The sequence below is a fragment of the Humulus lupulus genome, chromosome 2, assembly GCF_963169125.1.
Source record: "Humulus lupulus chromosome 2, drHumLupu1.1, whole genome shotgun sequence".
In the NCBI taxonomy this organism is placed as follows: Eukaryota; Viridiplantae; Streptophyta; class Magnoliopsida; order Rosales; family Cannabaceae; genus Humulus; species Humulus lupulus.
The window spans coordinates 210182354-210210246 of record NC_084794.1 but is presented as its reverse complement, the minus strand read 5'-3'; the positions used below and the strand labels follow the sequence as shown (position 1 = coordinate 210210246).

Sequence of the window (27893 nt, the reverse complement as noted above, 5' to 3'; positions counted from 1 at the left end):
CAGATCTTCAATGGTGAAATAGAGATTTTCTTTTCCTAAAATGTTGATATAGCGAAAATGTAAAAAAGAAAAAACCCTTACAGTTACCAAAAATACAAAATAATGAAGAAAAAAACAAGAAAATTCATACCAAAACAATGATAACGATTCCAAGAAAATGCATACCAAAACAGTGATAACGATACCAAAACAAGAAAAAAACAAGAACAGCCAGTCTTTAAAATATTGACCTCTGATGTGTAGAACTATATTAAACTTGGCAAATCAAACTAAAGGCCTTACCTCAAGGAACCATTAGAGCCAGTATCAAGAATATTTGTTTTTAAAGCCACATTAAATAAATTTGCCTTAACAGTTGCTGCAGAAACGTATCAAGGGCAACTGACCAAAAAAAAAAACAATGTAAAAGTCATCATAATCAGAAGCCAGGCTTCGGGCAAGAAAACAATTTAAGTATATGCCAAGAGGCCCCAAAACATTTTAACACCGTGAAATTTTGGGGTTTGTAGCATTCAAGCACTTAAATGCCTTATTGAAACAATTGCATCAGTAAATCTTCTCATAAGAAACGTACTGGTGGAAAAGTATAATGATATCCTTATACACAAATTTTTTTAGTCAAAAGCAAATGACATAACTATGATGCTCTTGGTGACCTTAACTACTAGCTAGAGAGATAGAGTTGCATCCTAAATTTATATATATAAAATGTAACTGTTCTAGCATGTGATTTACACATTCAATCTATATTTATCTGTTCAACACTCATTTTCTCTCATAAAAAATAATCTTAAGTTATTAATTTTATTCTCAAGACTTGAAAGAGAATATAAATTTGTAGTGCGTGTAAATATATACAGTACAAATTATTCAGATTTCCTCTCTTCATTCTCTTCTACTTCTTCTTTCACTAATTCCACTACAATTTACCAATTCAACATTTGTTGTCATCTTTGAATTACACTATTTATCTCATTCACTTTACATTTTTTTAAAGAGAGTATTTATTTGGCCCTCAAACTGTAGAATTAGAATCTCATTTTGGCCTCAAGACCTTCAAATGTATGGTTTTACTACCCAGACCTAGTTTTTTTTGTCAACAATAAAATAAGGGGCCAAAACATGATTAGAATGGTAAAATGAGACACTTGAAAGTTAAAAGGGCCAAAGTTAGAATGGTAGTGCATAAAAAAGCAGGGGCAATGGAGACCCGAGTATATCCACAACAGCAGCCATAGCCAACAACAGATCATAAAAGCTTTTGTAATGCTTTTTTTAATGCAAAATGAATGTCCAAAAAGCAACATGCCACCTTCACAGATCAAAACAGGAAAGGGAAACTTTTCTAGAGCAATTATCATCATATTCATCATCTATGAGGGAAACTTTAAATAACAAATTACCAATTACCACTATATAGTAGGCAAGACCTTTCAATTCTACACCAATCTAGAAGAACAGAATGTTATCAACTATACTATAAATGATAATTGGTATATGTATATTAACATTCTAATTCCTTCATGTGCACATAAAACTACAAGATACTGAAAAGTTGCCATGCTAAAAAAATTTCAGTTCTTGCACTCAAATCACACATGATGAACAAACTCCAAAAACCATCAGTATAACCTTATTCATTTTCAATTTTGGTTTTATAAACCTGAAACAAAGATCTCTTAAAACCTAACAAACAATATATTAAAACATTAAGAAGACAACCAGAAATCTAAACCCAAAAACAATATTAGTTTGCAATCTTCATTTTTAAATCATATAATCTTATAATAATAATATTTCCAATTTATTATTTTCAAATAAAAAATCACTTAACTCCTAATATATCACCATTATCTCCCATGGGAATTGCAATAAAGAAACTCTAATGACCATCAAAATTCAATTTCATCAAGAACTAACCTTTATTGCACTAACGCATAAGACATTGTATTGAAGCAAATATGCATAGCCATCTTGAATCTATTAGGAAGAAGGAGGAGCATTCTTTAGTCTCAATTAAACTCAGTGGTTTGAGTTTTTTATTCATCCATAAAAATCATAAAGTTATCCATCTATATCTATTGGCATCAGAACACTTTGTAATGCTAATTTTTGTCATCTTGTAGTTGTAACCATATACACCTAATATCATACCTATCAAGAAAGAAAAAAAAGACCATAGATTCCTCACCTCTTGAACTAATCCTTGAGCTTTCATCAAATTTCCAAGATTACTGTGTGCATCAACCTGTAACATTAAGAAGAAATGTTATGTTCTATTCAAAGATTTTGTTAAATCATTGAATATCCAAGTGTCAAGAGTCAGAAAGAAATTCTACCAAACGTTGATTCAGTGCAAGAGCTTGGTGACAACATTGAGCTACCTCATTAAACTGCCCTTTACGCATATATGCACTTGCTAAATTTGACCATGCATCAGCAAAATTTGGCCGGAGCTGCAAAATAAAACAATCAGTATAATATGGAAAAAATAATTCAAAGAAAGAATATATATTTTTGCTCTTGAATACTTACCTTATCTCCAGTAAATAAAGAGAACAGACTAATGCAATATATAGGCAATAGAATACTTACCTTATCTCCAGTGCAAGCATTGGATCAATTGGATAGGCTATTGCATGTAAAGGTTGCACACTAGGAATAAGAGACATCTAATAGCAAAGATTGATTGATTTAGAGTGGAACCTGACTGGTAAAGTGGTAATTATCATCAAATTAAACAACACTTTACCTTTATCTGTCTTCTCAGAATTCCTTCAACTTTAATAAACTTATTTTCATGATCATCCCAGTCGCAAACACACTGGAGAGTGGCACAAATTCAAATATCAGATTAGATAAACCAACGGGGAATAGTTATAAAATCCAGACAAAGTTTCACATAGGAACATAAGAGTACAACATAGAAACTATAAGCTAAGTCAATAATGTGTATTAATGTACACTATTGAATTAAAAGTGCATTTTCCAAAGAGCAAAAAGGAAAGGCCCTTTCACCACACATGAGGCCTTTAATTTCGCAAAAAACATAATGATACTCTGCATACTAATACTGTATATGAGGCTAAACTAGAAGAACTTGAAAAACAATAATCTACAAGGCCCCTACCCATGTGCCATATACATATTCTATATGAAACAGAAGATGCAATGAAACTTCAGTTGCATTCCTGACTTTTAGAGCACTAATAACTAATTATGCTAGGTAACATAAAAGACTTATATAATAGTCAGTAGTGAGAAAAAATAAAACTGAATTAAAACATAGTTTAATATGCAAAGTAAAGTTACTTCTTACAATACCTGTAATGTATGTAAAAGGTTACAAGTTGCTTTTGGAAAATCAGGATGTAGAAAAAGTGCTTGCTTATAGTTTTTTATAGCAGCTTCAACATGTCCACTGTACATACAAAATCCAAAAATACACTATGTTAAAACATGGAAGAACAAACAGTATGCAATCAGATAAAAAGCTTGCAACCCCTTATAATTATTATTAAACACCTGTCCTTGTAAGCAGAAGCTAGATTAGCATGAGCTTCTGCCATTGAAGGTCAGATATTGTTGGCTCGAAATAATCTTGAATGGCTTCATTAACTCTCCCAATCTCTTTATATGTGTTCCCTCTATTGACAAGTGCATCAGCCGCCAAAGGATCAATTCGGAGAACTTCATTATAGCAAGATACAACATCTGTGTAATTGCCTTGTAGTATTTTTTTTATATTATTATATAAGAAACAAACTTTAGTTAATAGAAAAAATTAAATTGTGAAGAGAAGAAGAAATATATTCTTTTAAACAAAAGGAAATAGAATAATACAAAATGAAACCGGAAAGAAAAACAGACTAAACACCAACCATATAACCAAAACGTTCGCTATAACCATATAACATAAAATTACCAATGCCATCTTCTCTTAGTTGGAAAAGGCAGAGCAAGAAACAAAACAAATGAAGGTGACCATTCTATAGATGATAACCTTTCTCCATTTGGAAAGAAAAAAAATATTGTATAATTAAGTATTTTCCCAAAACAAATATAAGCAACCATTACAGGCATGATAAAAATATATGATTACCTGCCGTTTATATATAATTGTTAAATTGTTAAAAGGAGCAGAAAGTCCTGTTGTCACAAACAATGTTCCCTTGTCCTGCAGCAGAAGCATAATAACTGTCTATTAGATGCTTGCAAGCTAAATACTTGACAGTGGAACCATAAAAGATACTAAAGATTACCTTCCAAGCATTTGCCATGTTTCCATAACACTCAGCAAAGCGAGGATCAATTTGAATAGCTTCTTCATTTTTTGCAATGCACGTATCAAAATCATGTAGCTAAAACAGAATAAAATAAAATTTAAGAATCAGGTGCAAGTAAATTCACTTACAAGCCAGAAAACACTGAAGAGCGTACATATATTGAGAAAAATACATGAGTGCTAATAAGCTTCATTGAGAGCCTGATAATGGGTTGCACCCAAGAGAAGGAGATTATCTGTGCGCCGAGGGTGGATAAAAAACTCAAAATGGCCATGGGTGGATAAGATAAAAAGCAAAGCAAACCAGGAAAATTAGCATAGGGTGATAGCAGTTAATTGAAGAATGTAAATGGAGAAAAAGTATCTCTAAAGAAGATTTTGAGACTCAGGAAAATCTTATTTATATATAGAACTTTACAACAGTAGCAATACACAACATAGAAATAGATGGAAGTTGTAACAGTCTAACTGAATACAACTGAAGCTAACAAAACTAACAAACCAGAAACAGAAAACTAATCATGTAATATTACATTGTCTAACAATATATACATATATTGTTATCTTATTGGAAAGCTTCCACTTTTCACCCTTGAATTTATAAAATTATGGCCCTAGAAAACCAGTGGTAACGACTATTCAATAAAAACAAACAAGCATAAGTGGATTCATTACAAAAAACTAGTATACAATCTGATCCCAACTTAATCCACAAAACCCATTACAAAAATAAATGTTTATGTTGTCTTTTAAACAAAATGATTGGTTGAACCTTAACTCTTTTTTAACTTCACATTGAGTTTTTCATATTAATTTTTCTATTTCAAGTAAATAGGCATCACATTCATCCAATGCAAATAAAGAGCCATGATCTTCTTCTTTCTCAAAATTTGTCTCTCATTGACAGTTAAATGAACCATTATCCTACAATGAATATAATCAAACAAATGAAATTTTTAATCCAACAATCAATTATTCTAGCAACATAAATACTTAAACTCAACCTAAGAAAATATCCCATAAGAAAAATTTCACATGGATTAAAAATTGCCAAATATGGGTCTTAGCCATATTATTACAAAGACCCAAGAAAATGTGATGATATTGCTAAGACCCATGTGAAATTTCTGAAGCTGATTTTGAATTTTTTCTATACACAGGTCAAATTATAGCAGCTGATGCCAAAAAAAACTAATAACATCATGTACATAAAACTTATCTCCTCAAAGCTATATCATCATCATATTTTTTAGTAAAAAAAACTTCTCTTTGTTAATCATAATAATCATCTATCAAAGACATCAACACTTTTGAGAACACGATATGATTGGAAACATGAGGCTCTTGCGAAATGGTGAGCCAACTTATATGGAGACCATTTAATAAAAACAATATAGCCAAATATTATAGTAGCCATTTATGGCTGTGAATTTTTTTATTTAATCATAATCATAAGATAAATCAGTTTAACATAAAATAATAGTTTTGTACTCCTATGATAGTTGCGTCAAACTAAAACATCATATCTCCAATCCAAAAACAAAGAAACATAAACATACATACACTCCACTGTTCAAAACTCAAGATTGGGATTTATTCTACATGATTAATAAATGGTTCAGTTAATGTGGTGCTATTCTTTGTTAGCTGTGCTTTAGTGTCTCAGTTTCACAGATTCTAGACCATTCATATGTAAGACAATGGCATCAGCTCCCAGCTAATCTGAGAAGCCTTTCCAGTTTCCATAATACTTTCCTTACTATTTTGTTTCTCTCATCCGTTTTCAATAAAAAATTGAGGATACCATACTAACCTATTGTTTGTTACCTTATCTGAGTAAGGACAGTATTTTGCAACTCTCACTGTCTCTGAAGCCTAATTCAGATTTTGAATGACAAAGTGAGATTTCAGGGAGAGGTCTAAAACGGTAAAAAATATAATCCATTCATTCATGAAGTCCCAGTTCTATTTTCCTTTTTCTTTTTTGGAATTGGTGAGCTGTTCTATGATGTTGTTTATGTTCTCCCCCTCTCTTAATAACATTTTTTGATCTCTAAAATGACCAATACTTTCTTTCACTCCCTCTGTAGTTTTTAGGTCTAAGAGTAGTGATGCTGGCTGGCTGACTTGGACAAACTGCTCAGCAGAGTCACCAAAACAAAGAAACAGTCACTTTCACTTTAAAAGAGATTGTCAAACAACAAGAACAAAGCATTTCGATTGGAGGTGTTACTATGCTTTTTTTATTTGCATGTACAATTATTTAATTATCAAAGAATAAAAAATGGGCTAAAAATGGTTTTTTTTAGTTACTATTTGATTATTATTTAAAAAAAAAAGTAAGTTGTAGATGAAGATTTTTATGGTAATATTTTGAAGACATGTTACTACTCCTTGTCTTAAAAAAATAAATATTTAGTATTATGATTGGAGTTGTATTGAAAAGTTAAGGAATCTACATTAAATTGGAATAGTAAAAGTTGCTTTCACTTTCCATGAGAGAAAAAAGTTTGCAAGTCAGTACTAGAATAACATTGGTGGATACCAGAAACTATTCTCAATTTTGGGATAGTTAAGTTATTATAGTCTTCTTTATTTGAATTTTTGTATGTCTATCATAAACAAAGAAGAAGAATAAATCTCTCTACACTCCAGACACCAAGACTAGAGTTCATTTTCTCTCTATACGATATAACAATATATGATCATCAACATACATACACTCCACTATTCTCCAATCACAAAACCAAACCAATATTTGGCTCAAAAAATACCTCAACTCATTTGATAATAATTAATACTTTTAAAGCATCACCTCTGCATCTCAAAAAATAAAATAAAAGACATCACCCCAGCCTCTGAATGTTGATTTCTTACAAAAATACAAACAACAAAGAAATGAAACCCAACTTTTCATTATCCTCATTCTCAGGACAACCAATGAGAGCAAGAAAAATGATAATTATAAAATCAAGAACTTAAACAATAAGTGAAAAAAGAACAAGAAAATCAAAGCCAGTAATTCCCTTTGCTCTTTCTAAAAACAAAACAAACATATAATTGATGATTTCCAGCCACAACAATAGTTCAGTACATTTGACTGAAATTTAAAGTTATGGAAGGATTACTGATAATAGCACCAAACCAATTCAAACTTCATTAAAACCAGCAGTAAAAGATAATTCCTTGGTGAGATCAAACAACTTAAGATAATTCAGAAGTGGGTTCTTAGTTTTATGTTGTGATCAGATTTCAAAAATCCTACATCATTATCCATTGTCAAAACCAAGAACCATGAGTCTCCAGCAATTAAAAGAGAGACTTCATCCTTGAAATCCTCTAAAGGTACAGAACATAGTAATATAAGTGTTTCTTTGAAAGGAAATCCTTAGAATTTTCTAAAGCTATTTCATCTAACCAAAGAATCTAATCTCAGCAGTCATTACTAATAACTAAACACAATACAAAGTACAAGCTACTAAAAAGATTAAAGGGCATATTGAAATATTCACTGGATTGGAAGACATTAATTTCAAATTGTGTTTCATGAAAAACATCAGATGCTGTAAACCCAAAAAGAAAAACAACTATTCCCTGTCATTCCTATTCAAACACAACATAGGCCACGCTCTTATTGAAATCTACCAATCCAAAAACTCTTATTCGCAAATTAGATGCGATTATACCCATGTTTAAGCAATATATACATACATATATAAACACCTGAATCCATTTAGTAAGAATTATTCATATTCATGTCATATATAATCCCAAAATAAATGCATATAACATATGAACAATAAATCATTAAAGACAATGCTGCCCTAACCCCTAATTTGGGACAAAAAAACAAAATTAGAAATAAAACTTAAGAAAAGAAAAAAAAGACATGGCCAAAAAGAAAGAGATCTTTGGGGCATAGAAGACAAAAAAGAGTTAGTTCATAGTTATCAATGGATTATTTAATATATTTTTATGAAAGTGGTGAGAAGAAGAAAGTGGAGAGGACACATAATGGAAAAAAGCAACAAGAAAGAAAGATAGGTGTGGGCAGAAGAGTAGATAGAAAATTGTACGAATGGGCACTTTTAGGGAAAATTTGCAGTAATGAAAATAAAACTTACTTTAAAATTTGAATGAAAGTGTAATATCCTTCAACTTAATTATACTTAATCTAATATTCTCAACTTAATTTAGATGCTATAGAAAAAACAGGGGCAGTGTTTATAAAGAGAAGAAAATATGCAGTTGGACATTATAATGCTTTGATTGCTCCATTGTTTCTCAAAAATAAATCCAAGAAAAGGTGCTCACACTTGTTGAGTCATTTTCACAAACTTGATACCTTATTTCTAACATAGATTAGTCTATGCACATTGAGCAAAAAAAAGTAGACTAAATGTCATATGAATATATATCTTCATCTTCAAAGAGTTTTACTAAAGCATGTTTAAAATACAAATTTATCTTGAATAGTTTCTACTCAAGCATTCTGTAGCCAAGAAAAGTTTCTTGATTTGTATTATTGCTTCATTAAAATTCCAATAACTAACATATATTTTACAGGATATGTTTAACAAAAACAAGAAAAATGACATCTCTATATATCAATGGTAAAAAATGACAGTTTCTGCATAGGAAATAAGCAGCCACAAAAGTCTTTTTTTTCCCTAAGCAAAGTGCATATTGCCAAAATGTAGAGAGATCTCATTCATGGGCATGCTTGGATATATTTTTTATGAATTAAATATATTTCTTTCTTTTTTTTTCTATTTTTTTAAAAAGGCAAAACATAAAAGTAAAAAATTGTTATCATACAAGGCCAAAGGTTTTCTAAAGAAAATAAAGTTTTCCTAAAAAAATAATATAGTGAGGGTTTTGGCTAGTATATTAGTGTTTGCAAATTAAAAGGAAAAAAAACTAGTATAGGAAGAAGTTGTACCTGAACAGCCACCAATCAGAGAGTAAGAGAAACAGTGAAAACACATAATTGTAAACAGTTCAGATACCATAAGATTAGAGCAATTACATGTCCACAAGTGACAAAAAGAGCTGCAAGCTGTTCTTCAGTGACCTATGTCCCAGTTACCAATTAATTAGTCATGCATACACCAAAGAAGAGGTAAATAATGGGCCTAATGGAAACACCAAAAATAAGTTGCAAATGGCTTACCTGTTGATCAATGTCAGAAACATAAACAATTTTTTGAATTCTATCTTCCCGTTGTGCCATACTAGTCCTGTTGTTCGTTCTCCGTTTTCCTTGACTGTTCCTCTGAAAAACAACACCCATCAACAAACTTTTCAACTTGGTTCTAAAGGTTAGAGTTCAATTCACATTAGTTTTAAATCATAAATATAATCTCTCTGAACTTTACCTTATCTTTCCAAAAGATACAGCAAGAAGTTATGAAATCAAAACCCATAAAAACTCATATGAAAAACACAAACGGGCACTGGTCATTCATATAAATTCGATTGAATTGAATATCAGTAAATTTCCTGCCTTACATCTTCTATGAATTTTCATTTCCTTGAGTTAGAGAAAAAAGAGCAATCGTCACAGTAATAAGCAAGTTGGCAAATGGAAAATCATTGAAAAGAAAAAAAGAAAGAACATTGAAATATGAATAGATAAAAAGCTACAGCAGTGGCTCAGATAGAAACAAATTCAGTCATCAAGTAACAAATATATACATGACAACACAATTTCCCAACATTTTCTACCTGATTAACTGTAGAATAAGCAGCGAGAACGTCTAGATACCATTTGCCTTCAGGATCCCATATACATGATCCCTTTGCCTGAGAGAACACAACTGGTATTGGGTGATAGCTGCATTTCAACAGCTAAAAACTCTTAGACAAGTATTGTATTAGTATTTAGAAACAGCTGCTCATTAGGTTGCTCTAGCAGAAGAAATTCAATACAAGGAAAACTATACACAAGATAATGTAAGTGCAAACTTCAGAACATCAAAATGACACAAGTTGAAGAACATCAAAAGTGCTTACATTCCTTGCCAGTTCGTCCAAAACAGGGTAAGCTTCTCTCTCGAGGTCCGTCACACTGGAATCCTAGAACGTACAAACAATGTCCAATGCAATCTCAAAAACTTGAAACTCAAATGGAAGCTCACATTGCAGACCTTCAACAGCCTCTGGAACAGGTAACCAATGTCTACTTGTTAAATCATTCATTTCATTTTCTTGTTCCACAAAAGGACCTGCTGCTCCATTGATCTGAAATGGGCCTTTATTAGGAAGTTGTTGCCTGAGTTGATCCACAAACGAAAGAACTTCATGGCGAAGAGGGTCAAGCAACAACACCTCTTCAGCAGTAATTATTGCCTTAATAAATTCTAAATTAACCACCATGGCCTTCTCTCTTGCTGCAAGACAAATATAGCAAATATACTTATACAATTTATCATAACCAACTACCATACATAATTAATATACAACAAACAAAGAATCAGATACCAGGGTTCATTGATTCTTTAGCTACTTTTGACTAATTGGACTGTAAAGCTATAGCTTGGGCAGATTTCATTAAAGTGAGGGGAACACGCAAGGTGAAAGAGAACAACTCCAAAACAGTTTCTTCTTAAATTGTTCATATAAATAATCTGTAACTACATTAAATTTTCAAAACTAGAAGACATATATATATTCCCTAAACAAAATTTACAATATTCTGATATTGAAATTAGAACAAATTCACATCAAAAAAGGGGAAATTACCAAGGATGTTAGAGGAAAGATCTCAAAAAGTAAGAAGAAATAACAAAAAAACAGGGTGATAATATCAAATGTACTAAAATGTTGAATATAGTAATTTCCCTGGTGAAAAGTTTCCCGATTTTGATTTCTCCAAACAAGCCACATGAACATATCTCCCAAGCTTGTCAACTTGTCTTGCCTCACCCCTTCTATCTTTCTTGCACACTTTACAAGTTTTGTCCACCCACCCTTCTTCCACATATTTCCCATCCACTGATTCATTGAAACAAAAAACAAAAAAATATTCTATGATTTGTGGATTGAATTAATGATATTTTCAATAATTCAAATTCTAAATCAGTCCTACATAAAATCTTGATATGCATTTGAAACTGAGAATCAATTGTACTAAGAAAAAAAAATTAAAGTTGTTTGTTTAGAGAAGGTACATGTGTAATAACTATATATATATAGAATATCTTCAACGTAGGATTTGAAAAAATCTTTGTATGTTCCTCCAATTTTCCTTCTGAGATCTCCATACTGAAACAAAACAAAACAAGACAAACCAACTTTGTCAAGAAAAAAAATGTCAAAAGGACCAAACACATAATCAAAGAAAGTTGGGAACTAAAACCATATATGATGATATGATTATGTGTGGTATACATGTTCTCTGTTCATCTTTTCTCCTGATTTGTTAGCTTGTCTGGCATCTTCTAGAAGCGCAACATCGTGTTCTGACCTAACACGAGAAAAATCAAGTGTCTCACGCAGGGAAGAAGAAGGCTTGGCCGCACATAGGGAAGAGGAGAAGAAGAGCTGGCCTCCGGTGTCATCGTTCGCTTCTGGTGTCGTGTCAGGGCTTGGGCCCGCGTGGTCGAAGCTTCGACGACCTCTGAAGATCCCTAGACGGCGCGTGTAGGGGAAGGTAGCAGTCGGTCTCCACAAAGACAAAGGTGAGAGAAAAAGAGTGAAGGAGAGAGGTCTGGTGGGAGAAGGAGATCCGAGAGAGAGGAGAGAGAATGATGAAGAAAAATGAGAAGGAATTGAAGGAAATGAATTGGGTCTCTCGGGTCTCACAAATTTTCATGTCTCACAAATGAAAAAAAAAAATGCTAAGTGGCAGGATGGTGTAATTATTACCGCCCTTTTTTTCATAAAGTGGCCTAATATAAGTACTCTAGCATGATACTTTTTTATTAGTATTATATTCATGTGTTATGGAAATGGGTATTTGGTGTAGTGAAGACATAGTCTCCCACTTGGAACTCCAAGTTCCTACTCTTGGGATCTGCATAGCTCTTCTGCCTACTCTGAGAAGCGAGCATCTGAGCTCTAATCTTCTCAATGGCCTCACTGGTCCTCTGAACTGCCTCAGGACCCAAGTATCTCCTTTCACTTGTCTCATCCCAATGAATGGGAGATCTGCACTTCCTACCATACAACATCTCATAAGGTGCAACTCCAATGGTAGACTGATAACTGTTATTGTAGGAGAACTCTATCAAAGGTAGATACTTACTCCAAGATCCACCAAAGTCCAGTACACATGCTCTCAACATGTGTTATAATATCTGGATCGTCCTCTCATATTGCCCATCTGTCTGAGGATGATAAGCAGTAATGAAGTTCAATTGTGTTCCCATGGCCTTCTGCAAACTCCCTCAAAACATGGAAGTAAAAGTAGGGTCCCGATCTGACATGATCGACCTAGGCGCTCCATGGAGGTGCACGATCTCTCTCACATAGAGATCTACATACTAATCAACTGTATAAGTAGTCCTCACTGACAGAAAGTGAGCTGACTTGGTGTAGCGATCCACTATCACCCAAATAGAATCATGCGGACCAACAGTCCTGGGTAAGCCCACCACGAAATCCATCGTGATGTCTTCCCACTTCCACTCTGGGATATCTAGAGGCTACAATAACCCTGCCAGCCTCTGATGCTCAGCCTTGACCTGTTGACATGTCAAGCACTTAGCCACATACTCAACTACATCTCTCTTCATCCCCGACCTTCAATACAACGATCTCACATCGTGATACATCTTTGTGGTGCCTGGATGCAAAGAGTAAGGTGTAGTATGAGATTCATCCAGAATCTCTCGCCTCAAAGCAGTGTCTAACGAAACACATATCCACCCTTTGTATCTCAAAATTCCTATCTCAGACACTATATAATCTTTGGATGCTCCAGCCAGAACATCTTCTCTGATCTTGATCAGCTGTGGATCACTTAGCTGACCCTCCTTAATTCTCTCCAACGATGTAGACTGTAGCTTAATGTTAGCCAACTGGCCCACCAACAACTCTATACCCGTTCTGGTCATACCATCTGCTAACTCTCTGGCTATCAGCCTCATACCATGAATCTATCCCGGATCCTTCAGGCTTAAAGCATCAGCTACCACGTTGGCCTTTCTTGGATGATACCGAATCTCACAATCATAATCTTTTACTAACTCCAGCCAACGCCTTTGTCTCATATTAAGATCTTTCTGAGTGAAGAAGTATTTCAGGCTCTTTTGGTCTATATAGATCTCACACTTCTCTCCATAAAGATAGTGCCTCCATATCTTCAAAGCAAAAACCACAGCCGCCAACTCTAAATCATGAGTAGGATATCTCTTTTCTTACTCCTTCAACTGACGAGAAGCATAAGCAATTACCTTCTCTGATTGCATCTAAACACGGCCCAAACCTTGATGAGAAGCATCACAGTAAATCACAAACTTCTCCTGATCTGTCGGAAGACTCAGAATTGGAGCTGTAATCAATCTCTGCTTCAGTTCCTGGAAGCTGTTCTCACATTTATCTGATCACACAAATTTCTGGCTCTTGCGTGTCAGCTCAGTTAATTCAGTAGCAATCTTTGAGAACGCTTCCACAAAACGCCTATAATAACCTGCCAACCCAAGGAAACTTTTAACCTCAGAAGCATTCATTGGCCTTGGCCAATCTCTAACCGCTTCAATCTTCGCTGGATATACCTTAATTCCCTCCTTACTGACAATGTTCCCAAGAAAGTATACCTGAGATAACTAGAACTCACATTTCTTGAACTTAGTAAACATTCTGTGTTCCCTCAGTCTCTGCAGAACCAACCTCAGGTGATACTCATGTTCTGACTCAATCTGAGAATACACTAGAATATCATCGATGAAGACGATCAAAAACTAGTCTAGATAATCCTTGAACACTCTGTTCATCAGATCCATAAACGCAGCAGGGGCATTAGTCAATCCAAATGACATAACTAGGAACTCATAATGCCCATACCTGGTACGAAAATCTGTCTTCGGTATATCTCCCTCCTTGACCCTCAACTGATGATAACCAGAATGAAGGTCGATCTTTGAGAATACCTTCTTACCTTGCAACTGATCAAACATATCATCTATCCTTGGAAAATGATACTTATTCTTAATTGTTAGCTTATTCAGTTCTCTATAATCAATACACATTCTCAGAGAACCATCCTTCTTCTTTACAAACAGAACTGGCGCACCCCAAGGTGAGAAACTAGGTCTGATAAAACTCAAATCCAACAGTTCTTGCAACTGTACTTTTAATTCTTTTAACTCAGCTAGGGCCATTATGTAAGGCGCTCTATACACTGGCTCCGTCCTTGGTGCCAGTTCTATAACGAACTCAATTTCTATGTGTGGTGGCAACCCTGACAAATCTTCTGGAAACACATCCCGAAATTCACATACAAGTCTAGTATCTTCTGGTCTCACTGGCACGACTTGAGTGGTATCAACCACACTGGCTAAGAATCCAATGCAACCTCCTTGCGATAAATCCCTAGCTCTCAATGTAGAAATCATAGGAATGCGAGGTCCATGCACAGCACCAACAAACACAAAAGGATCCTCACCCTCAGGCTTAAAGGTGACCATCTTCCTTCTGCAATCAATGGTTTCCCCATACTTTGCTAACCAATCTATACCCAGTATCATATCGAAGTCAGTCATAACCAACTCTATTAAATCCACTGATAACTCTCTGCCATCTACTGTCATTGGCAAAGATCTGACCCATCTCTTGGATACCACTAACTCTCAAGTGGGTAACAAAGTTCCAAACCCCACAGCATAGAAATCACAAGGTCTACGCAGTCTATCAATAATACTACTAGCAACAAAAGAATGTGTAGCACCAGAGTCAATCAACACATTATAAGGGGTTCCAGCACTAAGAAGCTGACCTGTAACAAATGAAGGAGAAGCCACAGCTTCCCCTTGAGTCAATACAAACACTCGAGCCGGGGCCGAGCTGTCCGCCTTTCTGGGTTCTTCTTTCCTTGCCTTAGGCCAATGCTTTTTAAGATGACCCACTGCTCCACATGAGAAGTAGGCCTTTTCCCTACACTCTCCTAAGTGATGTCTCTTGCATCTAGGGCACTCAGGATAAGACTTCCAGGCTTCACTACCACCTGGACGACCCATAGAAATACAACGAGGCCGCCTTTAAGGACCTAGAACTGGGAAGGTGTCAGGAACCTTCCTCTTCTGATCACTGGGGCCTACACCCCTACCAAAACCCACAAATGGAGGACAGTTACGGTGAACGGTGAACTGGAAATTTGATCTGCTACCCGAGTCCTTTGGTTAAAAACATGCTCTAGGTGTTATTAACAGGTTAAGGTGGCACAATAATAAAAAGGAAAAGATATATTTTATTAAGTATATAACTGCTCATGAGCTTATCAAAATGTGTACAAGTTATTTACAACTCAAAATGGTCACTACTGTTTCAAATTTACAAACCCTCCAACTTAAGCGGAAAAATAGGGTAAACCCCCTAGTTCCTCTGAGAACTCCTTGGCCGTGGTGGTGAAGCGGCCGCATATGTACACATCACCACCTCAGATCTCCACTCAAGGCTGGGTGAGCTTTTCTTTCCCTTTACCTGCACCAAATAGCACCCATGAGCCGAGGCCCAGCAAAAAAACACAATATAGCATGATATAATATCAACAATGATCATAATAATCATTCAGGACTATCAGTCCAAAACAGATAGGTGACAGTCACAAAAGTCACTAAATTAGGAATAGCTCCCTTCAGCCTTGTGACGATAGGGTCGTCGGGGCTTAACAGGTAAGTAAACCTTTCATTAGCTTAAACAGGATAGGTACATTGTGACTAGTCACCAACATAACCTTCCTCATGACCATAGAGTCATAACCCTGGAACATCGTTCCCTAGCCATGTGACAAGCGGTCACCTGAGCCTTAGGCCCTGGCTCTGAGTAACTAGTCTTAGACTAGCCAAGTGCTTATAAGTTTCATCGACCTTAGGGTCGGTCCAGCATTAATGCCTTAGAGACATTCAATGCTGATATCGATTAGATCTAATCTTCATTCGGCCCTGCGTTCAGGATGCTTATGCTGTTTCTGACTCTTAGGTCAGTGTTCCTGACTAGTCAGTGCCATATACAAGTAAGCATCGTTCACTAGCATTTAATATGCAATACATGTCCACATTTATCAATCAACATGCCTCAATAACAAATACGCATGTCATATATACACAGGGTGCAGTTTTCTTACCTCAGATTCGAGCTAGAATTAATAAAACAACGACCTCAGAGAACGAGCAACTTTTAGTCCTTTAGCGGTCACCTAGTCATAACCAAACATAGGTTCCCAAACCAAAATATAGCCTCCGGGACATCAATCCAAACTAATCCAAGTAGTAGGAACAATCCCGAGGCCTAAAGCTATGTTCCCGGGGTCAAAACACACAAACGGGCTCAACCCTGCTCAAGGGCTGTGGCTTTGGCACCTTGGGCCGCGGCCACCAGCCACCTCTGAAACAAGGGCCGCGGCACCCAGCAAAGGCAATTTCCCCCACCTGCTTTTTCGAGCTAGGGCCGCGGCACTCCAAGAACAAGGTCACAGCCCCCAACCCAGAACATGCCCAAACTCGTTCTCCAACATCCCAAAGCCTCCAAAATCATGCCTAAACATTACCAAATCATCAAATCAAAGTTCCCAAGCTTCCCAATGGCCCAAAACCATCAAAAACCAAGGCTCAATCAAACCAAAAACTCAATGGTTCACAAAAATCCAATTCAAAGCATAGAAACTCTAAAAACTCAAAACTTTAAACTTAGATTACCTTTGATTGCGTTGTTCTCCATCAAATCCTTCAGTCAAGAAGCTTCTAATCTTTCCTAGGATCGCTATGCCTCTATACTCGCTTGATTTCGAATGCTAGAACTCGAGATATCTTTGAAAAGGCTTCGAACGGTAAAAATGAACTACGAGAAGAGAATGAGAGGTTTTCTAACGTACGTTCTTTCTGACAAGCTACTTAAAGCTTAAGTAACCTCAAATAAAACCTAGTGCTCGGGGTCCCAAAAACCTCCCCAGGGACTAGGTGTGTGCACGACGTGGTTTGGGCAGTTTGAACATTTTTTAATACACCACGCCACAAGTGCGGTGTAGTAGCTAGAACACACCGTGCGGTGTGATTTCGTTGCACCAAACCGACCAAACCAAACCGTTTTTTGTGGTGTGGTTTGGGTGGTTTTCCACGGTGTAAGTGTGTTAAAAAATATGTGTGAGATAGGGAGGTGATAGGGAGGGGGCACAAATGATATGAGAGAGGAATGAGTTGTTGTCGTGTATGATGTGTTAAAGAGTAGGGTTATACCCTAATTTAAGTGGGCTCCTAGTTTTAGATTGAGTTACTAAAAATTGGTATATATGTAAAGTTTAATTTTTTTAACATATTTGTAAGTATATGGTGCGGAGTGGTGCAAACCAAAATTTCACATCGCCAAACCGCGCACCGCACCGCACTGCGCGGTTTAGCTAAGATACAAACCATACCGAACCATTCCACTTTTGACACCGCGGTTTGTGGTGTAGTGTGGTGCGATGCGGTCGGTCGCCGCGGTTTTTCAGTTTAGATGCTCACCCCTACCGGGGACATTATAGTCAAAACTTCCAGAATTTCATCCTGATCTCAATAACTCCTAATTTATCATCAAATAAACATTCTTATTACCCAATAATTGACCCTGTTATGACAAAACCGCTAATCCATTATATAGGACCGTCTCATGCCGAATAGCTCGAATATATCTCCATAATAATGGGATCTCATTCACAAATCACAATATGCACCCAAATTCACAAATATACCCTTAATGGGCCAAATTATCAAAATATCATAATACTCAAATGTGGACCCACATGCATGCATATAACATCATATTATAATATAATTCACATAAACATGTATATTATCATTTAATGGCATAATTAAACAGTTATGGCCCTCCCGGCCCACTAATCCAGCCTTTAAACCGCATTAGGTATTCGGGGCATTACATATGGCCCAGACCCAATCTTATGTCGGACATACATGGTCCGAGAATACGAAATACCAAAAAATTGGTTGACCTAATGTGGTGTCAAATAACCAAATACCTGTCCACGTTTCCTCTGTAATGACCCAGAACCATTGGGACATTTGTCTTAGGGCTAAGTTGTTTAAAATTAGTCTTATGAAAAGCCAGGTTGTTGGAACCTAACCCAAAGGTTCAAAATAAGCTAATAAACTAATCTCTAATGGCCCAGGCCATTGGAACCTGAACACCAGAGTCAGGACAAATAAATTTGATGACAATTATTAACTCCCTAGCGGTCCAGGTCGTTGGAACTTGAACATCAGGATTAAAGTGAGTTAAGTAGTTAAGTCATATCTAAAAGAAATCTCTAACGGTCCAGGCCGTTGGAGCTCGAACTATAAAATTGGGGTAAAAAAACTAAGTTATACTGACAAGTCCAAAACAGTCCAGGCCATTAAGACCCGAACACGAGTCCCTGGACAAGCTAAACGCCTTTTGAAACCTTTCTCTTGTGGTCCTGGGACCGAAAATTCGACTCATGTTCATGCAAAGTGGTAAAACACTTAGTGAATTTTGGAGGAAAAACAAACGAATGAAAAAGGGAATACTGTGTGCAAGAAATAAATTCAATATATAAAAAAGCAAGCAAGAAAAATTGTCTCGGATGCATCTCCGTCCATAAAGGTAATCCAAATATAAACAAAAAAGATGCCCTAGTTACAATTTAAAGGCCCAGGCCCAGACCTCTATCTGCTCCAAGGCCTCTGGAATGACTTCATCTTGTTTAGCCTTGGCCATGAGCTCTGCATTGGCCTTCTCCTTAGCCTTGAATTCAGTTTTCTTCACACCAGGGTCAAGGTAAATAAGGAGGTTCATGCTTTTGTCCTAGATCCAGGCCATGTAGATGGCCTCATCAAAGGTGGCCTCCAGCAAATCGTCTGCCTGCTCCTTTTCTTGGCGAACCTTCTCATTTCGCTTCATCTCCAACTGAGCAAGTCATTCAGGGCTTGGATCTGGGAGTCAAGAGTTGCAACCTTCTCTCGATCCTGGTGAGATTGGGCCTCACTGCCTCGAGGAGGGCCTTGGTCGATGCCTTCGAGCCCCGAAAATGAAGAAGCTTTGCCTCCTGACTATCCACCAACTTTTTGTGGTCAGCTTCCTTCCTAGACATGGTTTCTTCAAGTTGGAACAGGACCTGGGTGGCCTCCTCGCAGTCACCCTAAACCCGAGCAGCCTCCTTGGCCAGGGCCTCCCTAGTGGCTTCTCACTGGTTCACCGCCCCCTCTAGCTCTATTTGGACCGTCCCCAACTTCATTGCCATCTCCGCCACCAGGTCAGCATTCCTGTGGGCCATCAGCGCATCCTGGAACAAACCAAAGTTAGAAAACGTCCAGGAAAAAGTGTGGTAAAGTAAAATATCTTGCAAACATATAACTTATGACAGTGGCCTGGTGACGAATGTCTTCGGAGATGAACTAGGTGTCTTGATTTTCCAGAGTGGTGTATCGCTTCAGTTGCAGGTTGGACATGGTTGTTCAGACCTGTGCCAGCAGATCTGCGGCCAGCGGAGCCGTGTCCTGCTCTAACATAGGATGAAAGCCAGTCTCAGAAACGAGCAGGTCCACGATCGGTTGCGGAGTGCTAAAGGCTATCGGGTGTTCGGTGAACTCCACCTTTCACCGGACAGTTAAGGTCCGGTATACTTCCTCCCATTTTTCTCAGCCATCTTCCCAGGCCCGGGACACCATTCTCATCCTTTCCTCCTGGAGGACCATGTCCCCCTTCTCGGGGAGGGCCGGATTGATAGCAGCACGTGGGCCCCCGGGATCTCCTGAGTGACAATAAGGCTCTCCCCAGAATAATGCTCCTTGGCCAGGATACGATCTTTGGTCCAAGCCTTCTTGGCCCCTTTTGCGGACTCGCTAGCGGCCAAGTCCATAGCTCTTTTCTCTAACCCGCTATTATCCAAGGGCTCTTGATCCAAATCGATAACCGGGAGATGAGAGAGCAAGAACGGAATGACTTTGATGCGTACCATTGAGTGAACAGTCGCGACTGGAGTCCTTTCGACATCCTCCGGGTCCGGTCTCAAATCCCCGATGACCAACTCGAGCACCTTCTTCTTAGGTAGGCCCTTGGAAGCCTTCTTCACTATGCTTTGGGTGTGGCCGCCCAGGCCTCCATCATCTAATTCATCTTGGTCACGGGGTTAGACATGGACAAACAGAAAACAGTCAATAAGATAAAGCAAATATTAGTGTAATGTCCTCCGGGACGAACCCTTGTCTAAACCACGGGCACGACTCAACTCCCCTAAGTCAAAGGAATGAATACGGTCCCCCATGCCGTCCAGGTCCAGAAAACTCCCATATTGTAGGAACCCGGACGAATACATGAGGGCTAATGTATCCAGGACAATGGGGCAGGGGAGCCCCACCTCTCAGACGACCTGAATCGGGTAGTATCGATATTTTTCCTATCCCTAACTAAGTCCTCGAGGTGAGGAGCATAAGTTAAAAGAAAAGAAAAATTACCTTGCCCCGAGATGCTGGCTCCAGGAGCCCCACTGTTTGGCTAAGCCTCCCCGAGGAGGGCATCCAGCTCCTCAGATGCAGCCTTCTCCGCTTGGCGGGCCTGCTCCATTTTCTTTTTTTCCCAATCCGCGCGGGCCACGACCTCAACGACCTTGATATGGAAAAGGCCAATTCCTCCGTCAGGGCAGGATCTCTCTCGCACTGCAGCCCCGGGAAGCTAGGGGCTGCAATTTTCTAGTTGGTCGCGAGCATCCCAACCAGTCGTAAATTCTCCGTGTTCACATTGCCCCCCACATCCAGCTCCTCCATGCTCAGGTTGGCATAATACTTCTTCCAATCCAGGATCAACTTGGTGAGAAGAGTTTGGGCATACAATCCTATTTTCCAGGAGCATGAATGAGGAACAAACAAAACAAAAGAAAAATGAAAATGAGTTAGGGAGGAAACAACTTACCCATGCATTGGAAGTCCAACACCAACGTGGGGTTCTTCTCCAGGAGAAACCCGGATGTCATGAACCAGTAGTGCCTGATGTCCAGGGGGTGCTTCCAGGAATTATAAGGAGCTGGATAGTTGTCGCGGGGCTTCAATATGTAAAAGTCATCCTGGGTCTTGTCTTTGATGTTAAGCTGTAGCTCCAGCTTATGGATGTACAACACCTCCTCAAGGGTAGGCGACGGGATCTCCTTAGACGCATAGAAAATGTACCACTCCGCGAGCAACTTGTAAGTCTGTGGCAGGATTTGGAACGACGCGATTCCCACAAACTTAAGGAATTGCGTGAAGTAGCTGTGAAGTGGGAGTGTAGCTCCCGCACTAATGTGGCCTATGCTCCAGGCACCAAATTTGCCCACGTTGGTGTGGGCCTTCTCCTCCCTCCTGGCCAGCCGATTGTAGAAGTGTCCGAGAGTTGATTCTATTCCCCAATGCTTCTCTAAAGCGTCCAACATCCGATAGTTCCGGAACTCATTTTTCTCCCCATCCATCTCCCATGTGTTACTAGTGGGAGGCTTATGCCCCTCCAGGATGATGGGGCTCGATTGTACAAATTCCTCCGGATGAAGGGTGACGCCGCGACTAATGATCGATGATCTGGGAACAATTAAGGAAACAAGAAAACCAAGCAGTTAGCACCAGAACCCAAAAAGATTGGTTAAGGTATGAGGGTATCTCCTAAAACTTCTTGGAGAAGTCCCCTCTGGGCCTAGATTTGGGATCAATGGAGATCCCAAGAATCTTGATCGGGAACTAGGAAGGAAAGATTTTTTCTCAATTTTCCTAGATCAACCTAGAATGCCCAAAGAGATTCGGGATGACCTAGACCGCCTGTTCTACAGACCAACTCTATTGTGCTCGGAACCACCCTATACGGTGGTCCTGGCTCTAATAATCCTATGTTCATGAAGGTAATACTATAAAACAAAAAAAAAAAGAAAAAAAAGGAAAAAAAAATAAAAATCAGGGAGCTTACTGTAAGGCAATATGTATGAAGGTTGTAGTATTTCCGGTGATAAGGTCGGCAAGATCTCGACTTTGAACAGACGGAGGCAATACAGAAGCTCGTCTACTGGTTCGATCGAGATTGAACTGTCTGACGATGGTGCAAAACAAGGATGAGTTGGAAAGAAACGGTGACGGAGATGGAATAGTCGTCAGAGAAGTTTGTCTCTCTCTTTTCTTTTAACTTTGATTATTTAGAATGCATAAAGTTGCAAATGAAAATCTTGGGGTATTTATAGGGCCAAAAGCACACTTCTTGATCTAACAATTTAGGATGACTTCCCTCATCTAACGGTCCCTATCAAGGGCTTTAATTAGCCCTATCAAATATCAGATCATGGATTAGCCAATTCGCACTCCGCGTCCACCCGATCCAACAGTCCACAATAGGAAATTTCAGAGATATCCTCATCCGACAGTCCTAGTAAGTCCAGAAATATTAAATAATCTACTCAATTACCATATCAACATCACTTGTACAGACGAGCCGCCTCAGAAATCATGCTGACACCTGTATGTCAACACGATAATAAAGAGATTCTCTCCAATTTGTCAGGCGCGAGTAATATAGATACACCAATTTTGGGGAAACACATATGTATAGCATAATGAATTTGAAAGGATAGGGGTCGGCCAAACGTCCCTTAAGTAAATTAACCTGCCTTCTGGGAAACAAACCGGGCTGTTGGGATTTGATCAGGGACATTGGCACAAACTCTTTTCATGCGAGGTTAACCAAGTGGCCTCCCATGGAAGCAAACCCATCTCCTGGGAAACAAACTGGGATATTGGAATTTGATCCAAGAAAATGAAGCAAGCCTCCACTGTGCAAGCACAAATGAAGGCTAGGGAGGTAAATGTTATCCCTATTTTCCTCCCGGGCACGTGGCACGACACACTAGGTCCACGGGCTATTTTGAAGAGATCCAAGGCCCAGAATGAGCCCAATGGACGGGGAAGGAATAAGTCCTGGTGGCCGAATTACCACCAAACCCAGCATTTTCCACTGGGTGCTCCCACACGAGGGAACTGGGACCATGATGTGGGCCCGATTTGTCTTCCCGGACCCAGCCTAATGCATCATCCGAGATGTGATTAAGGGTGACAGACTCAAGTCTAAGAATGGACCAGGATGATGGAGGATGAACCCGAGCTCTGGTAAATGGACTAGGATGTTGGTAAATGAACTCGAACCAGGTGTCCGGTTTGGGCAGAATAGACTGTCCCCGACACTGACATCACCCCGAGAAACACGGAGTTTTGTTTCCTCAACTAACCTGCAGAAGAGGTTACATATGGAATGTACACCGTCATTCAGAATAGTAGTGCCACTACTCTGACAGATCCTGTCCCCAGGATCCCCTTGGCAGCCCACGTGGACCAGTTTGAAGCAACTTACTTTTGTTAATAGAAAAGCTGGGATAGGCTTAAGCCGACCCAATGGGCCCTGATTAGTGTACTTTAATTGATATAATCCTTTGTATTAAGCATCTGTTAGTGAGAAAATCATGATTATATCCATAGTGGGCCCGGATTAGTCCGGCCCAAACCTAATGCACCCAACTGCCTATAAATAGGACAAGTTGTGCATTGTACAAGGGATTGCAAAATTTTCTCGGGTAAACAATTACTCTGCTTAACTTGCGAAAAACCCCATTGTAAATGCTCTCTAAGCTTTAATACAATAGACTCGTGGACTAAGGCTCTTTAATGTCCCAACCACATAATAAACCTTTGTGTGATTATCTTTAAATCTTTTTTTTTCGCTCTCTTATCTTTCATAATTCTAGTTTCCAAAAAACTCGTTAAACAGATACTTTTCTATCTCTCCCTGAAAAAGATACAGAACCAATCTTAGGCCTATTCTCTTGATCTCATGTGTTGAGTACATCAAGTTGAATAAGAAATATACCATCCTTTATTTTCTAAGTGCCCACACACTTCTTGAGGTGTACAAAATGTTGTGGAAGATCTTGGTTTGAGTACCTGGGAGCAGCTTGGATTGGAAGTTCGTTCATTTTACGAAAAGATTGCAAGGACACTTGATAGGGATCAAGAGGTATGTTCTGTAATCCTGCTTATGATTAATGTATGTATATTAATTGATCCACATATTTTAAAGTAGTACACTGGGCAAAAAACCACCATTCTGTTGCGTATTAGGAAACGCATTCTTAACAATTGGTACCAGAGCAGTCATTAATCTCTGCATACATTAATTACTGTGTGGGCATAATGTGCATTCTTATGTTATCATAATATGTGTGAATGGATGGATGTATGTATGTTTAAAGTTTATACTTAAGGGTCGTTAATTATATGGTGTTTTGGGTTTAGGAATTGCTCTTAAATTTCTAGATGAAAAATGTAAGCCAATTTGGGGCATAGGAATTTTTTGTAATTAGTTTTCTACATTAAATTATTTGAAAAAATTATGTAAGGCCAGAGCCCCGGGTTCCGTGCCCTAAAGCCGGAGCCAAGGCTGTCGTACGGCTCCGTGGCCTAAGGCTTCCATGAGCGCGCCCCTGCGCCAGTGCCACGCGTGCCCTTGCACTGATTGCCGTGCGCCTCTGGGCCTCTCCTGTCATGCGCCTCCCGTGCGCGCCCCGCGCCTGCTGCCCCGTGCCCATGTGCTAGCCACTTGCAGCTGCGTGCCCCAGCCACGCGCTTCCTGCCATGCCTCCTACCCCACGCCGAGCCTCCTTGTGCCGCTAGCCCTAGGGTTTTTAATCCTAGGGTTCGCACATTGTTATCCATTTAAATTGTGGGCCTAATTAATTTTAGCCCATAATTAAAAATTGTTTTGTTTTGGAATAATTGTTTGAGCCCAAATTCATAAGTGAGCGTAATAACTTATTGGGCATTAAAGCCCAAAGTTGATTATTCTTAATATTTGTTTAAGATAATTAAAAGTTAATTTAATTCAAAATTAAATGGATAAATGACTTAATGGATCATGACTACTTGTGAAGGCCCAAAGTTGAAGATAGATATCTCTTTAGGTTTTATTTAGTTTCTTACATTTTTATGTATAATTTTGCAAGTGTTGTAATTTTTCTAGAAATACCCAAGACACCCGGCCCACATTTATTTATTTATTTAGTATTTATTTATTTAAAATTTTTAATGTGATTAAATTGTTCAATATATTATCATGCATTTTTTGACATGCCATACATATTACCCACACAATATTTAAAATTAGCATGCATCTCATATGAGTAGAAACATGCATTAGGATTGTCCTTTGTCATTATATGATTTATGATGGACCATATAATAATAAATCTAGTTTTAACTAGTTCAAGAGCGGAAATTGATTTTAAAAGTAGTCTAATTTAAAGTATTTAATAAAATTGTTTTATTAAATAATAAATGATATTCCTAGTAGTTATAGCAAATTAAAATTGAATTAATTAGGGCATAATTCTATAATTTTAATTTTGCTTAATTGGATTAGTAATTATTAGAATATCATTTGGTAAAAATAGATCATTTTATTTTTACAAACTATTTAAAAAGTATATGATGTTTTGAGAAAACACATATTTTAAAATAGTGAGTGGGAGAAGGAGTTATGACAATAAGTCATATGGTCTCCATTATTAGTTAGCACCGAGGTAACATGGAGAGGGCTTCGCGGCACCATTTCTTGTGCCCCCCTAAGGAAGGCTTCCGAATGTGTTATTCTCAAGGCAAACTTCTTTTTTAAGAATAGGATTTAATGATGTATTTCAAGTTTGACTGACTTTAAGGCACACTCTTGAGTTAAGTCATTGATCTAAAATAATGGGTTACACTCACAAGGTGCATTAGGCTTTCGAGCGGACTAGTGTATTCTTGACCAAACAAGTGGTTGTTTATAAGTCAAAAGAGAAATGTTGATTTGAGTTTTCACTTATAAGTTTGAGAATTTGTCTCAAAATTAATTTGGAATTAGTCTGACCTACCCTAAGGCTGGTCCATTAATGTTCAAGTTAATTAATCGTGGAATTAGTAATTAATTTTTATGTGTTCTTTAATTGTTGCATTCATGCATCATGTTTACTATTCCAAAAATTACTAATATTTATTATATGCATAAATTCATTTTTTTTATTTATTCCCATCAAAGATGTCTATTGGTGAATTACACACCGATGCTTTTCTCAAATCTTTGGTAACACTAGTTTCAAGGCATTTTGACCATTTTTTCTTATAAGAAGTTGATGTCAACTGTTTGTAACAAACCTCCAACAGAACTACCTTTGGCTACTAGCTATGAAGCAGAAGAAAAATATACGAATTGGATGAAATCCGATCGGTTGGCACGTTATTGCATGCTTTCAACCATGCTTGATGAAACAAAAGAAAAATATATACACTATGACTCAGCACATAAGATGTGGCAAGCAATGACAAAGGAAGTCTTTGCTGAGTGTCATCGTTTCTATTGAACGAAAAAGGTAAATGAGATTTACATATATTTTTTCAACTTTGAATAGTAGATTCAAATACTATGAAAGTAGATTCAAATTTTTGGATAGTAGATTCAAAAATATATGCCACTAATCTATTTTTCTTTGTTTTTCCTTTTGCAGAATCAGAACCCTGAAAAGGAGGAAGAGACAGATGAGGATTTTGATAGCAAGTAAAGCTGGAGGAGTTGGAGAGTAGTTTTCTTTAGAAATTTTATTGTTAGTTGAACAATTTAAATTTTTATTTTGTTTTAGAAATTCTAGATTTCTTTGAACAAAGAAAACTACATTTTATAAATTTAGTTTATTATTAGTAATTTTGATTATTAATGTTTGGAAACTTATTTATATTTTTGCATGATATTTATTTCGTTTATTAATAAAATAGTTATTATTTAAAGAAATTATTTATTTACTTGTTATGCAAATGATTTGGGATAAACAAATTTGCATACTTATATTGAATGAATTTTTTTTAATTAATTCTGAATTATTTAAAACAACTAATCCTAGATCTATTAAACGACAAAAGACTAATTCCAATTGTGAAACATATCTATGGCACTTGAGATTGGGCCATATTGGTCTAGATGGAATTAATAGGCTTGTAAAGGATGGTCCTTTAAGAGAACTATCTATTGGAACTATCCCTATTTGTGAGTCCTGACAAGAAGGCAAGATGACCAAGAAACCTTTCTCTGCTAAAGGATCAAGAGCTACAGAACCACTTCAGCTGGTACATACAGATGTTTGTGGCCCACTTAATGTACAAGCAAGCAGAGGTTATGAATACTTTGTCACTTTTGTTTACGATTATTCAAGATATGGTTACCTATACTTAATGCATAGAAAATCTGAAACTTTTCGAAAGTTCAAAGAATTTCAAGCAGAGGCTGAAAAGAAATTAGGTAAATCACTAAAAGATCTTTGATCTGATCGAGGAAGAGAGTACTTGGATTTTGAATTCAAGGACCATCTGCGTGAGCATGGTATTCAATCCCAACTCACAGCACCTGGAAC

At 37.6% G+C, this 27893-nt stretch overlaps 1 protein-coding gene across 1 annotated transcript in view; it reads right to left on the bottom strand.

Moving 5' to 3' along the window:
• Positions 1-11074: 11074 nt before the first annotated feature.
• Positions 11075-27893, bottom strand: part of LOC133815133 (uncharacterized) — an 84071-nt gene continuing 67252 nt past the window's right edge. The window contains exons 2-4 of the mRNA XM_062248010.1: positions 11678-11951; positions 11470-11551; positions 11075-11281 (exon numbers count right to left, since the gene is read on the bottom strand). Of these exons, the coding sequence (XP_062103994.1) occupies positions 11103-11281; positions 11470-11551; positions 11678-11951 (535 nt within the window). The 3' untranslated portion in view covers positions 11075-11102. The remainder of the gene's footprint in view (positions 11282-11469; positions 11552-11677; positions 11952-27893) is intronic.